This window comes from Antechinus flavipes, chromosome 1, assembly GCF_016432865.1.
Source record: "Antechinus flavipes isolate AdamAnt ecotype Samford, QLD, Australia chromosome 1, AdamAnt_v2, whole genome shotgun sequence".
NCBI classification, from domain to species: Eukaryota; Metazoa; Chordata; class Mammalia; order Dasyuromorphia; family Dasyuridae; genus Antechinus; species Antechinus flavipes.
This window is the reverse complement of record NC_067398.1, coordinates 240,375,547-240,390,324: the sequence shown is the minus strand read 5'-3', so window position 1 is coordinate 240,390,324 and position 14,778 is coordinate 240,375,547. Positions and strand designations below refer to the sequence as shown.

The 14,778-nt window shown below is 34.8% G+C and overlaps 1 protein-coding gene across 1 annotated transcript in view; it reads right to left on the bottom strand.

Moving 5' to 3' along the window:
* Window positions 1-14,262, bottom strand: part of RORB (RAR related orphan receptor B) — a 259,834-nt gene extending 245,572 nt beyond the window's left edge. Inside the window, exon 1 of the mRNA XM_051998503.1 lies at window positions 13,537-14,262. Coding sequence (XP_051854463.1) covers window positions 13,537-13,543 — 7 coding nt within the window. The 5' untranslated portion in view covers window positions 13,544-14,262. The remainder of the gene's footprint in view (window positions 1-13,536) is intronic.
* Window positions 14,263-14,778: the final 516 nt, after the last annotated feature.

Sequence of the window (14,778 nt, the reverse complement as noted above, 5' to 3'; positions counted from 1 at the left end):
TTCTTTACACTGATAGGCATAATTTGCCATAACATCTTTAAATGTTGAAAATGGTTTCTTTCTTCAGAAAATATTTCATACTTATATAGCTCACAGGATCTGATTTGACATTAATAGACCCTTAATATAAGTTAAAGAGAAGGATGAGTTGTAAATATGCAATGGTAATGAAGGGATCAATCTTAGTCAGAAAATATATATTAAGCTCTTGTCCATACATATTTATGTATTAGATTATTCAGTCTTTTTCTTTGCTTGAAAAGCTTATGATCTAAAACCAACAACAAAAATAGAAGCAGTACTAATAACAAAGATACAAAATGACTGATGAATTACCTTTATATGGAAATGAGTTAAGTGCATTTTGCTGGGAGGTAAATGAAGGAGGAGTCCAAGGAAAAACTAGCAAATATTTGCCTTAAAAAGATAGCGAAATCAGATCCTTGAAGCATCAGGGGTGTGGAGGGAGACAGAAATATGCCTATGATTTTGTAAAGTCTTCAGTTCATAAACTGACTCTGAATACGGGGGAAAAACATTTCAGGGAATTCATTAGTGAGTGATTTTGAAATGAAATTGTTAACAACCTTTGATGAAATAATTTCCTCAAGATAGGCTAGAAATATTCAGAATATCTTACTTGAATTTATGCAAATGATTTGGCAAGAATAGTTTATACTTAGGGAATTTTAGATGTAGATCTCAAAATCTTTACAAAGATTTTTTTTCCCGGTTTTCCCTAAAATAACTGAACATAATCATAATTATGCTTATTTCATAGCAGGACAGTGTGAAATATTAAATATTTTGCCCCCAATATTTCTAATGTCAGGAGCAAGTGCTCTCAATTTTTTGAGTCAAAACATTCAATCCTTGGTGGTGCCATTCTAATTTCACTTAATATGATTTCCCTTTGTTTTATTTTTGTCTCAAATAAATTATGTTAAATAATATTTTAAACCCCCCTTCCAACAAAACAAAGCCATGAATCACCATGAAAACACAATCACTTTTTCTGTAGAAAAGATTTTTAAATAAACTTACCAAATGACAATAGATTTACATTAAAATCTTCTAATATTTTGTATTTTAGTTTTACTTAGAACAAAGAGTTTGTTTTTTTATTTACCTATATTACTTAAAATGCCCAGGGTTTGACTACTTCTTTCCTACTGTATTCATTTGCCAGTTCTTTTAATTTTACAAACTATTATTGATATATTTTTGTGTTATTCCAGTTCTTTAGGTTATTACAAAATTTGTAGTCCATTTCCAACTCTGCCTTCCTAGTCACACTCCAAGACTAGAAGAAAAACACACAGCATAGAAATACTTTTAAAAAATACTTATTTCAAAAGAATTCCCTCAAGTTGCCCTTACTTGAAGTAGTGTAAATTTAAAAGTACTGAATACATAAAATATATTTAATATTTGATTTAATTTTGGCCTACAATATGCAGTTTAAGAATACAGATTATTAAAAATCTTGTTATTAAATAATTTTTAAAAAAATCTAAATATACATTTTATTTCTAGAAATCCTCTAGACTTTAATGATATGATGTTTTTCTAGAGGAAATGTTTTTGCTCTGATAAGGCATCTGATTACACTGAATAATTGCAGAACTTTGGGACAAGGTTGGAAATTTTATTTTTTGAATATACATTTAATTTTTCTGCTGACAGGTAAAATTTCCACCTAACTCAATAGAAAATTTTAATGTTGAATGACTCTAAGATTGTATTTTGCTCACACTTGATTTACTGTTGTTCAAGCTTAGTAATTGGAAATGAAAAGCTACTGTTTTATTTTTTTCTAGCATCTGTAGCCCTATTCAACAAGTGAACTGAATGAAAATTGTAAAATAAATGACTCCTGATCATTGACTGAGATGACTCTTAGCGATTCTTCTTCATCTAGTAGATAAAGATATAATTTGGGGAATTGAAAGTACTGTTTTTACCCTTCATATGCCAATAAAGGCAATGTTGAATTTTCATGATTTTCCATGTGAGTTTTGGACATGTGAAATGAAGTATCTTTTTAATATAGACCATGCTAAATAACTAAAATTGTGTGATATTCCTCTCTACTAGAATTGTATGACAAAAAGGAATTAACAGAATAAGTTCATAAATTTAAACCTGAAAAGGACTTTAGACGTTATGTTATCTACCCAGATCCCAACTCTACAGATAAGGGAATTAAGACCTCAACAGTATAATAATGTTCAGTATTTGAATTTAATTAAGGCCAAATTCTTGTCCAACTGTTTTGTTTTCTATGACATAGTTTTTTTTTTTTTTTTTTTTTTTTTTTACATCTTCAATGTTTTCTTTTAAACAAAATAGAAAAATATAAACAATGGGCTTATTTTACTACAATAAAACTAGGAATATTTCTATATATGAGAAGCAGCATGGAATAGATCTTTGAAATGAGGAAAACTGTGGATTCAATTCTGCCTCTGACAAATACTGGGCAAGTTAATGCCTTGATCCATTTGATTCTTTAAAACCATAAATTAGAGAATAGCTACAGCTCTGCACTATTAAAGCTAGTTCTTCACAGAGGATTCCTTACATAAATGAAATCACACAAGAAATGTTTCCATACAAACTGATCCATAGACCAGTTTTGGACCATATTTTTTTGAACTGATTTGAACTGGATTTTTTCAAAGAGTTTTTATATTTGAACACAATATGAGTAGACTAAATTCTACGTAGTAATGAAGTTTTTGGTTAGTGATGATTTTAAAAAATATTCCTGAGTCATATTACGTGAGGAACATTGGAAAAGCAATCTAAATAGGAGTCAGGAGACCACTCTTCTAGGTTGGATCTGCCATTTTCCTCTTGTGTAAATTTGAATCTCAGAGTACCAGGATACATGTTGTTATACTGCATTACCTTTTGTTCAACAACAAGATTTCTTTTTTGCATTGGTTCCCAAACACTGAACTAGGGGTCCCTGCAAGGGAGGCAGTAGTTAAACTATTACAAGGGATCCACAAAACTGCCACTTTGAACTTTATTTAGCTCAAAAATAAATATGCAGCAAGAGAGAAATAAATAAGCATATCTACTGTAGAGTGAAAATAATATTTCATATGATTATAGCACTTTAAAGTTGCAAATGACTTTATATTTTTTTATTTCTTCCAGTTCTCACAACAATCCTATGATGTGTCTTTATTATTCTTATTTTAGAGAAGCAAAATAAAACAAACAAAACCAAAGGTTGAGAGATGTTAAATAACTTGCCTGCAGTCACACAGCTATTAAGTATCTAAAATTGGATACATACACATATTTTTCTGATTCCAAGTTTAACTCTATATCCGCTATATTGTATTATTTCTTATTTATTTTTTTCCCAAAGGAAGTAGATACTATTGTATGAGATTTAAAAAAAATAATTTAAAAGCATTGTTGAATTTATTATGTTTTATCACTATGTGTTTTTCTTCATCACTGAAAAGCAATAGTACTCCTACCATTATTTAGAAGGAGGGTCTACATAATTGTTTTTAAAAAGGATTTTAAATGCATGAAACTCAAATCCCTAAAAATTATGAGAACTTTTATATCATTCTTGAACGATGATTCTTCAAACCCTTCAATTCTAAAAAGGAAACTCAACAATTAAAATAATAACATTTCTCATTATTGATGAACCAGAAGAACAGTACTACCTGGTACTAATAAATTTAATATAATCAACATTCTAAAAGAACTGAATGAGTCATTCATGAAAATTATTACATTGGAAATTTGAAATAGATGTGGTTTTATGATTTGACCATGCATGAGGCCTTGTACATAATTGAGTAAATAGAGATTGACTATTTGATTTTTTAAAAAAAATATTTTTTAACTAGAAAGAGAAAATTCAACATTAAAAAAAATAAATGTTAAAATTGTACATATAATTGGAAAAAGTAAAATATTTCTAAAAATAAATATAGATAGAATTGGATCAAATAAATATAATACTTCATCTTCCTTTTAATCTAGTATTTAATATTTTCAGTGCTAGTTGGTTTGGCACTTTTAAATTTTATTTTTTCTTCTAGTTCTCAAGATTATAATTTAACTCCCTGTTGTGGCAATTTTCTTTGTAGTAAGCTTATAATATCTTAGTCCCTTGAAAAACTTATTGCAAATCTTGAAAATAAGAGGATGAGGGTTCTAATCCCACTTGTGCTATTAGCTGCTTGGGTAATTCATTCAGCCTCTTGGGACATTAATTTCAGTTCATTTAATTCAATGGTCATTTGTTAGTTTTATTATCTATCAAATGAGAGAGTTAGATTAAATTGTCTATAAGATCTATTTCATGTTTAGAATTGTATTAATCCTTAAATATGTCTCAAATTCATGTTTATATAAATATTTTATTTTTTCTTCCATTCTCATCTGTATTTTCCTTTGTAAAATAAAGTTTAGAAAGGAGTTTGAAAGTCTTTCCTGATTAAAGTTGACTATAGCAGTCAAACTTTTCTAAATGAATATCTGCTCAGAAATTATACTTTGATAACATAAAACTTATGTATAAAATAGCTTAATGTTTATTAAATCATTTAAATTTCAGCATAGTAGGAAATTAATTTTATGGAAGATCAAGATTAGAATCTTTTCCATATAATACTTTTACTCTTTTGAATTAATTGTTTGGATTGAAATCCAATTATTTAATAGGCTTCATGTGATTTGGCCAAAGTCTTGGGTAATAATATCTATCTAACTTTTTGAATTGTTTGGCTTCCTATACAATGAAAGATTAAACATATTCAAAAATAAAAGTTTACAGTATAATAAAATTGTCCAAAATTATTTGAATTTTCATGTGACTCATTTATTTCCAGTTATACACATAATGAATTTTTGTTACTTATTGAATTAACATTGAATTTAGTATGCAGCAGTTGAAAGAACACCACTAACTGGTGTCAGAAGATCTGGATTCATAGTTCACTTCTGGGCTTTACTAAGTCACTTAATCTCTCTGGATTTCAGTGTTCTTGTCTAAAAAATGAGGGAGTTGAATTACATAACTTCTAAGGTCATTTTTAGTTCATGATCGATCTCTGATCAAATCAATCTTATGACATTTAATTTTCCAAATTATAATTTGTTTTCATAAAATGTAGTCTCAGAAAACCTTATAAGATACAACCATAGACCAATTAAAACCCAGAAATAAGTTCCAACAAATAAAAAGATTCAATAATAAATATCTATTATAATTTCCCAATGTTAGATCAATTGGACAATATAATCTAATACTCATAAAATTCAGCTTAAACAACTTTTGATAACATACAATTGTAAAAACTAGCCTATGGAATGTAAGAGATGGATTATTGGAAAACACTGGGAAAACATTTATATGGAATGTGATTTTATTTATGCCTAATTTTCTTTGTTTATTCACAGTCTGTCAAAATATTGTGTTCATAAGTGTAAATTGTAATGTATAAACTAGAGGAACATAATCTGATCAATAAATAGCCACATCTTCATTTTCCCATGACCATGGAGTTTTCTGCTCCTGTGAATCAGATTGTGATAAAACAATACTGAATTATGTTATTATGTTTTGTATAATTTATATATCAATGTCATGGAATTCAGAGACAATATATATGGCCAATTCATCAAAACAATTCATACTAATAATTAGTTATATGAATTGAAATTGAATTAAGTTGCTTTATTCTTTCCTCAAGGAGTTGAGGATAGCATTGTCATTATAGTTATGTTGATATTCAGCCTCAAATTTTGACAGATAGGTATATGCATTTCTACTCTATACATAATTATATGAAGAAAAGACATCAATTTTGCAAAAAATAAATTTAAAATTTAAATACACCAAAATAGCAAAATATAATTTAATACTGAAATATAATGTGAAAGCATTAGATTATCCAGATAAAACTGAAAAAATTATCATTAGATAGTAATAGAAAGTTGCAAGAGGATAAATCTTATAACTTGCTGAATAATGACAGTTATCATCACCAAATATAATTGTTTGGTAATTATTCAATAAAATAGTCAAAGAAATTTATGTAAAAGAAGAAATTAAACTAAAATCCTAATGTAGTTTAAATACATCATACTTTGTGACTCCATTGAATTCAGTTTTTCCATTTTATTAGAATTTCATTCAACTCTTCTGTTAGTTACCTATATATCTATTATATCTTGCTTGAATTACTATAAAATGCCGTTATAACACCTGTGGTTTTTCTCATTAAGAACTGAATGACTAGGGTTATGGGTTGAAAGGGCAACATATGCCTTACGAAAGGGCTAGCCAACATAGCCTATTATATTGGTGCACTGGTAAATCTCATTTCCATTCATCAGATGATTAGTTCAATCAATATTTATTCCTGTGTGCTTCCTTTGTCTTTGGCAACAAAGCAGACATCTTTCAAATTCATAGCATAAGCCTTGTTGTCTATGAATATCTTGCTTAATTTGAGAGGGAAAATTTGATTTATTTGGTATTCTTGAATTCATTAATTTTGCTCCCCTTTTGAGTTTTCAGGATACAGTAGTATATGTATGTTATTTAAAATATGTGTGATTAGCAATTGCCTTTCTACCCCATATATTAACTAATTTTATATGACTAAGAAAGTTGTCCCTATGATGTAAATATGTCTGTGTGAAGCTTAGAATTTGGAATAGTGATGATAGACTATTTTTTCCCCTCTCAGGTGCTCAACATCTCAGAATGAGTGAACATATGTATGCATACATATTATTCAGAATATTATCTTGGATCAACATAAACCTCCAAACATTGCTTTTCTCTAAAACAAGAAATGCAGAACAAACACTTTAAGATTAAGATTCTATTAACTCTACAACAAATATTTATAACTGGATTTTTATTAAAATTATAGTGACCATTAAAAAAAAACCAAATCATGCATCTTTTATCAGATTTTACCCTTAATTAGATCTCAAAATAGTTATGTAATTAGTGTATTTTATTTCAATGCTTTACAGAACAGATGATCAAACAGCAGACCCACAAAATCCTTTAGAGGACCTAAGAAACACTTTGAAATAAACTGTCAAAACGTTGAGAGATTCTAGGTTAATTATGAGCCGCAAATACTTATTCCTAGTAGACATTATTCTTTTCAAGTTGGGAAAACACAATTTAATATCTGGAGCTCTTTCCAATGCTCTAAAATTCTTAAATATTCAGTCTTTGTGTGAAAAAAATATTTTGGTACCTTAATTTTTGAAACTACACCAGTGTATTTTATTAAATTTGTGAAAAATCATTAGAATTACATTGCATTTCACATTTAACATAAATTTCTTATGTATTTAACTGTGATACTTATATTTTATTAATGTGTAGTAGGGTTCAACACAGATATAACTGTTCAAAATTTTTATACTTCAATAAAGCTGTAACAGTATATCAGCATGCCAGATATTAGCTATCCAAATGATGTGGCCATTTTCTCAATAATGTAGCTCATTAGAAAGATGGTAAAATTGCTTGCATTCTGTACATCTCTAGATAGGGGGAAAATTGTACACTCAAAGTAATAAATCTATTTAATGTACAGCATAGTTTATTTCATACTTATTCATTTCACATTTTAATCTCTTTAAGAATATTTTCATAGTAGTACCATTTCTAAGTGGTATTTAACAGTGAGGATCATTAGTAAAACTAGCAAAAGAATAACATGCAGCAAAATCTATTAAAATTCAAAGTATTATTTTTTAATTGAGAAAACATTTTATAATCAATTGCCATTTGTTATATTAATCCTTAAGGGAAAAATCCGAATATTCTGCCTATAGGAAATATTAGCCTTGATAACATAATATATGACATTTTGTGTTTGCAATGATACTGATCATTATCCTAACTTTAAATTTTTCCTTTATTTTATTTCTAGATAGGTAAGTTCATGTGCAATTAAATGAGTTTTTACTTTGTCTTACAAATACTTTAGTTAGTTCTTTCTAGAGTATATTCAAGAATATATTATACAAGTAGATGTGCACTAGAAAACTGTTAATGTATTCACGTTTAATATATTCACACCCAGATATGCACACATAAATGTTAGTATTTATCCTGGGGTAAAGTCATCAAATTTCTCCTGAAAGTATATAAAGACAAGTTATTTTTAGCTTAGCAACAGTATGATATCATACTGCTTGAATAATATTGTTGGAAATGTGTTTTTTATTAAGAATTTTTTTGAGGAAGTGTATTATTGTTGGTAAAAGTAAAATACTCTCTATTTTTTAAAATGACAACTGATAACAAAGAAGTAGCATCACTGCTATTATTTAGATAGTTTTTTTAACTTGTTGAAGAATTCCTTCTTAAAATACCTATTCTATATACAAAATTAATGTTTAAAAAGAAATATAAAAATAAAAAATGGTTTAGTGATATTAACAGTCATTCCTTTGCTTAATTGCTGATCTTTTCTGTTGTAATAATTGTTAATAAATAGCCCAGTAAGACAATTTCACATAAGAAAAACAAAAGGATGGATTATTGGCTCTCTAAATGACATTTTTCCAAAGGATGAAACATGCTTTCAGAACTGCTTAACCAGGACTTTTATGTAGATAACTTTGAGTCTATGAGTATTAGGGGGTTCTCTGATGAGAAAGGAAAATTTTATTAATGGCCCACTAACAGGAAATGTTGGAATAAACTTTTAAAGGGATGGGTGGAAGCAAGGAGAGATATTGATTAAATATATCTAATTATTATTGAGAATTTATAAAGGTTATTATTAAACGTTGTCTGAAGGATCTCAAAGTCCCCACAAATCTAGATGAGATCAGTTCCCCTGGCTAATAACTTGAAGGAGGTGCTGGTATGTCTCTATAAGCAGAATTTAAAATAAAAGAGATCAGTTAATCAAAATGAAAGGAAATTAAATAATAGACAATAAGGTAGTCACAAGTTTGGATATATGTGTGTCAAATAGGATTGAAAATCTTTTGGAACTTTCATAATCTATGAGCTATAAATACATTTAGAATTCTAGCATTAGACCTGGTAGTCCCTGGTAGGGAAATTTAAAGAATAAGCTTGTCCTAATTTTGTAGATGAGGAAACTGAGGCCCAGAGAAATTAAGTGGCTAAGTACCAAGAGTAGTAAAGTAAGGGATCTACAATTAAAACCTAATTTCTCCAACTTCAATTCTAATATCCTGATTTCCTCTCCTTATGCATAGGAATAGTGCTTTATATGGTGAAATGACTAAAAGTATGGTGCAATTATATCCCCATATAAGAAACAACTTACCTGTTTCTCTGGAAGATCGAATTCTACCCTTAAACTATATTTTTCATCTATGTACAGACCCAATTAAAACCCTTTCTCAGAAGTTGTTCTTTTAAATGATGCAAAGTTAGTGATATGCGAAGCTTTCTTAGGCGACTCTACTCTTCTTGCTGAGAAACCCACACCGCACCCCACTCAGACAAAGAGTGAAATAACCTAAAAGAAATAAAACCACCCTCCTCCAATCCTGAAAAAAGGGTTATGCTCACTCACATCTCTAAATTTTGTTGGGGTGAGGAAAAGAAAAAAAAAGTCAAGGAATTATCAGACTATAAAGTTCGACACTTTCTTCTTTCTCTCATCACCGTCTCACTAGAGCATTCTCTAAATGGAGTTTGAATCTTCCACTCAATTCATAATAAATAGGTGAATTGTGGATCTCCGAGTGCTACATATGGCTCAGACTAGTAATTTCAGTATGCCTTACGATTTTACTACCCCAGCTACGAACTGCAATCAAACTAAGACTCGAGACATAGTTTTGGAAACTACTGCGGTAGAATTGGGATTGATGGCATGGGGATAAGGAAAAACAAAACAAAACAAAACACCAGGATGAGTACCCACGAAGATTTAGCCTTTAATCTTGGCTCTGCTACTTGCTGTTTCTGACCTTGGTGCAAGCTTCTGGGCCTTACTTTCCCTAGGTGTAACATAAGCTTGACTCATCTCCGAGTTCCTCTGCAACTATAAAAGTCTATTGTACATAACATAACATATATGTGTGTGTGTATTTAAATAAGAAAGAGGGAGGGAGGATTTTCCTCAGTCTGACAAGGACCTCAGATCTAAAATCAAAAATTGATCTCTGCATCGCCCTTCCCTTCTCCTCTTGCCAAAATTCACATTAATATACAATACACTCTCAAAGGAGCCTAAAGTAGGCAAGATATTTTAACTATATGTTTTTCCCTTCGGGCCCACCTTTTCAAAAATCACCGATTGGAGAGCATCATAAAGGAAATTCATTGAGGATGAAGGGGAGGAGTAATAATGGGGAGGCGGAGACTGGTCTGTTCCCCCCCCTCCCACACACACACATACTTTTTCAAAAATATTTTCTCTACCAACTATCCACTTTGCCTTGAGAAAGAAAGGTAAAGCCACAATTTGTTGGCATAAGTAATGATTTTGTGTGTGTGTTCTTTTTAGATATTAATAAAAGTTAATAGAAAAAACTTAATTCAGGAACTCTCGGGAAATGTGTGTGCGTGCGTGCGTGTGTGTGTGTGTGTGTGTGTGTGTGTGTGAGAGAGAGAGAGAGAGAGAGAGAGAGAGCGCTCCTCAAATGAATTTTTTCTCATCCTTTAGTCCCATGGGTACAGTAAGTCTAGCACTCCAGTGAGTTCCAAAGTGAGTATTATTGATAAGTTAAAAAAAACAAAAACAAAAACAAAACCTAAAAAAGGCAACAAAAAAACCAGCCCTGTTTAATCTTAACAATCGGAATGAAGCCACAGAATCATCTTTCTTTCCCCCACTCCCACTCCAACAAGCTTTATTATTTTGTTGTTGCAATTGTGTGTGTGTTTCAGGGGAGGCTGGGGGCTTCAAAGACTTGAGCCGCGGCGCTCCAGATCCACGCAGTGTAGGCGTGCCCCGCCCCCTTCCCCTCTCTTTCCCCTCATTCTCTCCCCCACCCCCTTCCCACTAATGCAAGGTAATGTATTAGAAAAGCAGTTTGCTGCTACCCAGGGATAGGAAGGAAGAAAGAGAAAAATAAAAATAAATGTGATTGAAAAAACAAAACAACAACAACAACAACAAAACAAGGAATAGGATTTGGGGCTTATTAACGCTGAGCAATCGTTCTGTGTGTACCAAATGCTGGAGGGGGAGGGCGAAGGAGAAGAAGGGACAGTGATCTTCTTCGCCGCCCAGCCTGCCTCCCACCTTCTTCAGAGAAGTTGGTCAGTGGAACACGTGACTAGCCCTTATTCTCCTCCCCCCCCCCCCCCCTCCACACCACACCACACCACACCACATACGCACGCACGCACCCAAACAACTCAAGGATCAGGAGCGCTAACTCGCGTCTCCTGACCCATTCACGTTAATCTACCATCCACAGACTCACGAACTCTCCCACGGATGTTCCTCACCACGAGCTACACAGCTCTCTTCGGTGTAACTGAGCTGTACGTGGGCCCTCCCCACTTTTGTCCAAACAGCCATAAACTTGTGCACACTTACAGCGCATCCCAATTCTCACGTCGCGGTCCCAACCTAGGAGGGGTGATTGTTTCTATCAGTTGTTCAGGGATCAAACTTCAGTGAGACGCTAAGGACTATGTGGTTTGTAAGGGAAGTCCCAACCTTCTACAAGATCCGTCTGTCCAGCATGGGCCACAACTGCAATCCAACATCGTACAGATGGAGGGGTGTGTGTGCGTGCGTGCGTGCGTGTGTATGTGTGTGTGAAAAGAAAGAAACCAGAGAAATTTTAATTGCTGTTTTAACTCTCGGCTGTCTTTCAAAGTCATTAAGTAGCGGAAGCCAAAGCATTTCGGGCACTATTCCTAATTTCGGGTGTCTTGGTGTGGCAGAAAATGTTTTGATCGGGATGCGGAGATGCAGTTATCTTGTGAATAGTAGAGGTTTGGAGAGCGGAAAGGACACCGAAAGGAAACTCAGAAAAAAGGTGCTAGAGTTTAAGAGACTGGGAGGCAAAGTCAGTAACCAGAAGAGACTCGACAACGTGAGAAGAGGACGCACAGGGAGCAGAAAGCTCGCTTTCCAACTAGTCCCCTGCTGCATTGACATGCAAGGAGCCTGCGGAGCGGAAGGGAAAAAGAATGAGTCAGCTCCAAGTTCAGGGGGAGGGGGGGAGGGGGGAGGAGGAAGAGAAGAATGGGGATAAAAGGAAGAGGAGGAAAAAAGGGAGGAGGACGGTGAGGACGAAGAGGAGAATGGGGGGGGGGGAGAGAATCGATTCGCACGAAGGGATATAATATTTTGACAGTTCTGGTCCAGAGGGACCACTGGAGGAGAGGAGGCAGACAAAAATAACTTTGCACAGGTGTCCCACACCAACACGCCGCCTCTGGGACCTCTCGGGGTCCCCATTATCCCCAGACCCTACGGGTTCTATTTTCACCCTCTTTTACTTGGAAAGCAGAAGGAGAGGGGAGCGCTCAAGGAAGCCAAGTAGCTGCTGCCTTCCCGACCCAACTCTAGCAAGCTCAGTTGTTGAGAGAAGTAACTTCGCAAACACAAGTTCTGTCCCCCTCCCACCCCGAATTGAAATGCTCCTCTCCTCTTCCTTTCAGTTTTTTTAGTGCCCTAGAAACAACGGTGACTGGGCAGCGAGGGGACATCTCTCCATATCCTGATTTGTTCCCAATAGCACCTATTTTCCCGCTCCTCCACTTCAACTATCCCTTCCCTCCCCTCCAGCACTTTCTCCCTCCTACCTTCCCCCCCCCCCCCCACCTCCGCCTCAGCCAAGTTCAATAAACAATTACAAGTTTAGGGAAAATGCATCCCGCTTTATAGAGATGTGTCCAGGGGTTGGCTTGCACGCAGCTATCTACTCCGCCCATCCCTGACTCCCAGGAGTGGATGTTGTCCCCCAACCTTGCCAAGCCGAGGTTGTCGACCAGCATGAGTAGTTCTCCTTACATTTCACCAAACAGTATCGTTGAGATAAAATGTTTTCCCTCTTTCCCTTTCCCTATCCATCTTACCCCTTTTTCTATGACTATAGAAAATGAAGAGAGCGAGAGAGAATCAGCGAGAGAGAGACAGAGAGAGAGAGAGAGAGAGAGAGAGAGAGAGAGAGAGAGAGAGAGAGAGAGAGAGAGAGAGAGAGAGAGAGAGAGAGAGAGAGAGAATTTCACCGCAAGTAACTAAAGTAGAAAATGCAGTTTCTCTTAGAGAAGATCCCTCTTCCCCAAGTCCCAAACAATCAAACAAAAGCCTATCCTGTCATATCCAAACAAAACTCATGAAGCAGCAACACCATTTCAAAACTTTATCCAAGAAGGCTACTTTCAGCCCTCCCTATGAACACTAAGTCAGTGAAATCCCCAGTTCTCAAGCTTTTCCTTCACCTTCCATTAAGCTTTTCATCCCCTCCCCCCCATCCCATCTTCAAATGCGAAACCAGTTCTCCAGAGCTTTTTGCCTTCCAACCTTCCCACTCCACCTCCCCCTAATTCCCTTGCCTTACCTCGCATGGTGTTGCCGATAGCCCACTCCGCGCAGTCATGAAGCTGCTACCAGCCCGCACCTCGGAAAGCACAAAAATCCCCTCTCAGCACGAGTGGAGGCTGCAGCCGAAGATCTGTTCTGCTGAGAAAACCATCCCTTCCAGGCTGTTATTGTTGCCAGTTGTTGGTATTGGCTGCTGTGTGGCTAGTGAGGCCTCTGCTGTCTTAACTGGTTTTGATGATAATGGTGATGATGATAATGATGGTGATAGTGGTGATTGTTTGGTCAGGTGGGAGGTTGTTGCTGTTGTTTGTTGTTGTTTTCAGGAAGGGTGAAAATATGTTGTCTGATTGGTGTCTGGTTTGTTTTGTTTTGTTGTCTTTCTCTCCAGTGTATTTGCTTTAAAAAAAAAAAATGCCACCACCGGTTCAGAAGATTTCTTTTGTAATCACTTGGACTGAGGAGGAGGAGGAGGAGAAGGAGGAGGAGTTGATGGTGGTTTGGTTAGTTACAAAGAGGGGAAAGGAGCAAAAAAGGAGGGGGGGGCAGGAAAGAAAGGAAGGCTGTGTGGATGGCAGAACATGTGCGTTTTCACATGACATCTGCGCCTGTTAGCGGATCCACAATGTGAATTTTCACTGTTCAGTTACAGGGACGCTCAGGGAGGGAGGGAGAAAGGCAGAGAGAGAAAGAGAAAGAGAGAGAGAGGAGGAGGAGGAGAGGAGATGGAGAGAGAAAGCTGCAAAGAGGCTTATAGCAGAGGGCGGGCTAGACCCGGAGTTCTAGGCTCCTCCTCCTGTCAGCGCCACCGCCTATCACCAGCCTGCTGCCCTCAGCCCGGCTGGGACCACTCCAGGGAGACTCAGGGAGAGAGGGAGAAAGACGGAATTACAGAATCCGAGAAAGCCAGTCAGAGGAAAAGAGACGAGAGATGGAGGGTCCAGCAGATCCGCAGGTGAAATTCCCTACTGACTCATCTAAGGAGAGCGGGTTAAGGAAAAGGGGGAAGGATAGATGACCAAGGATAGATATTTAAGCCACCATTTTTATCAGCTCTCAATGGAGCTAAACAGAAAAAACAAAAACAAAAACAACAACAACAACAACAAAAAAAAAACCCAAAAAAACAAACAAACAAAAAAACAAAAACTCTCTTGGTCCAACTTGAATTCATATTTTGTGCTAAATTTTCCCAACCACAAAGCTTGCCTGTTCCTGGTTTTTAATTTATGTCAAGCCTTCTCCTAACTCTTTATCTATA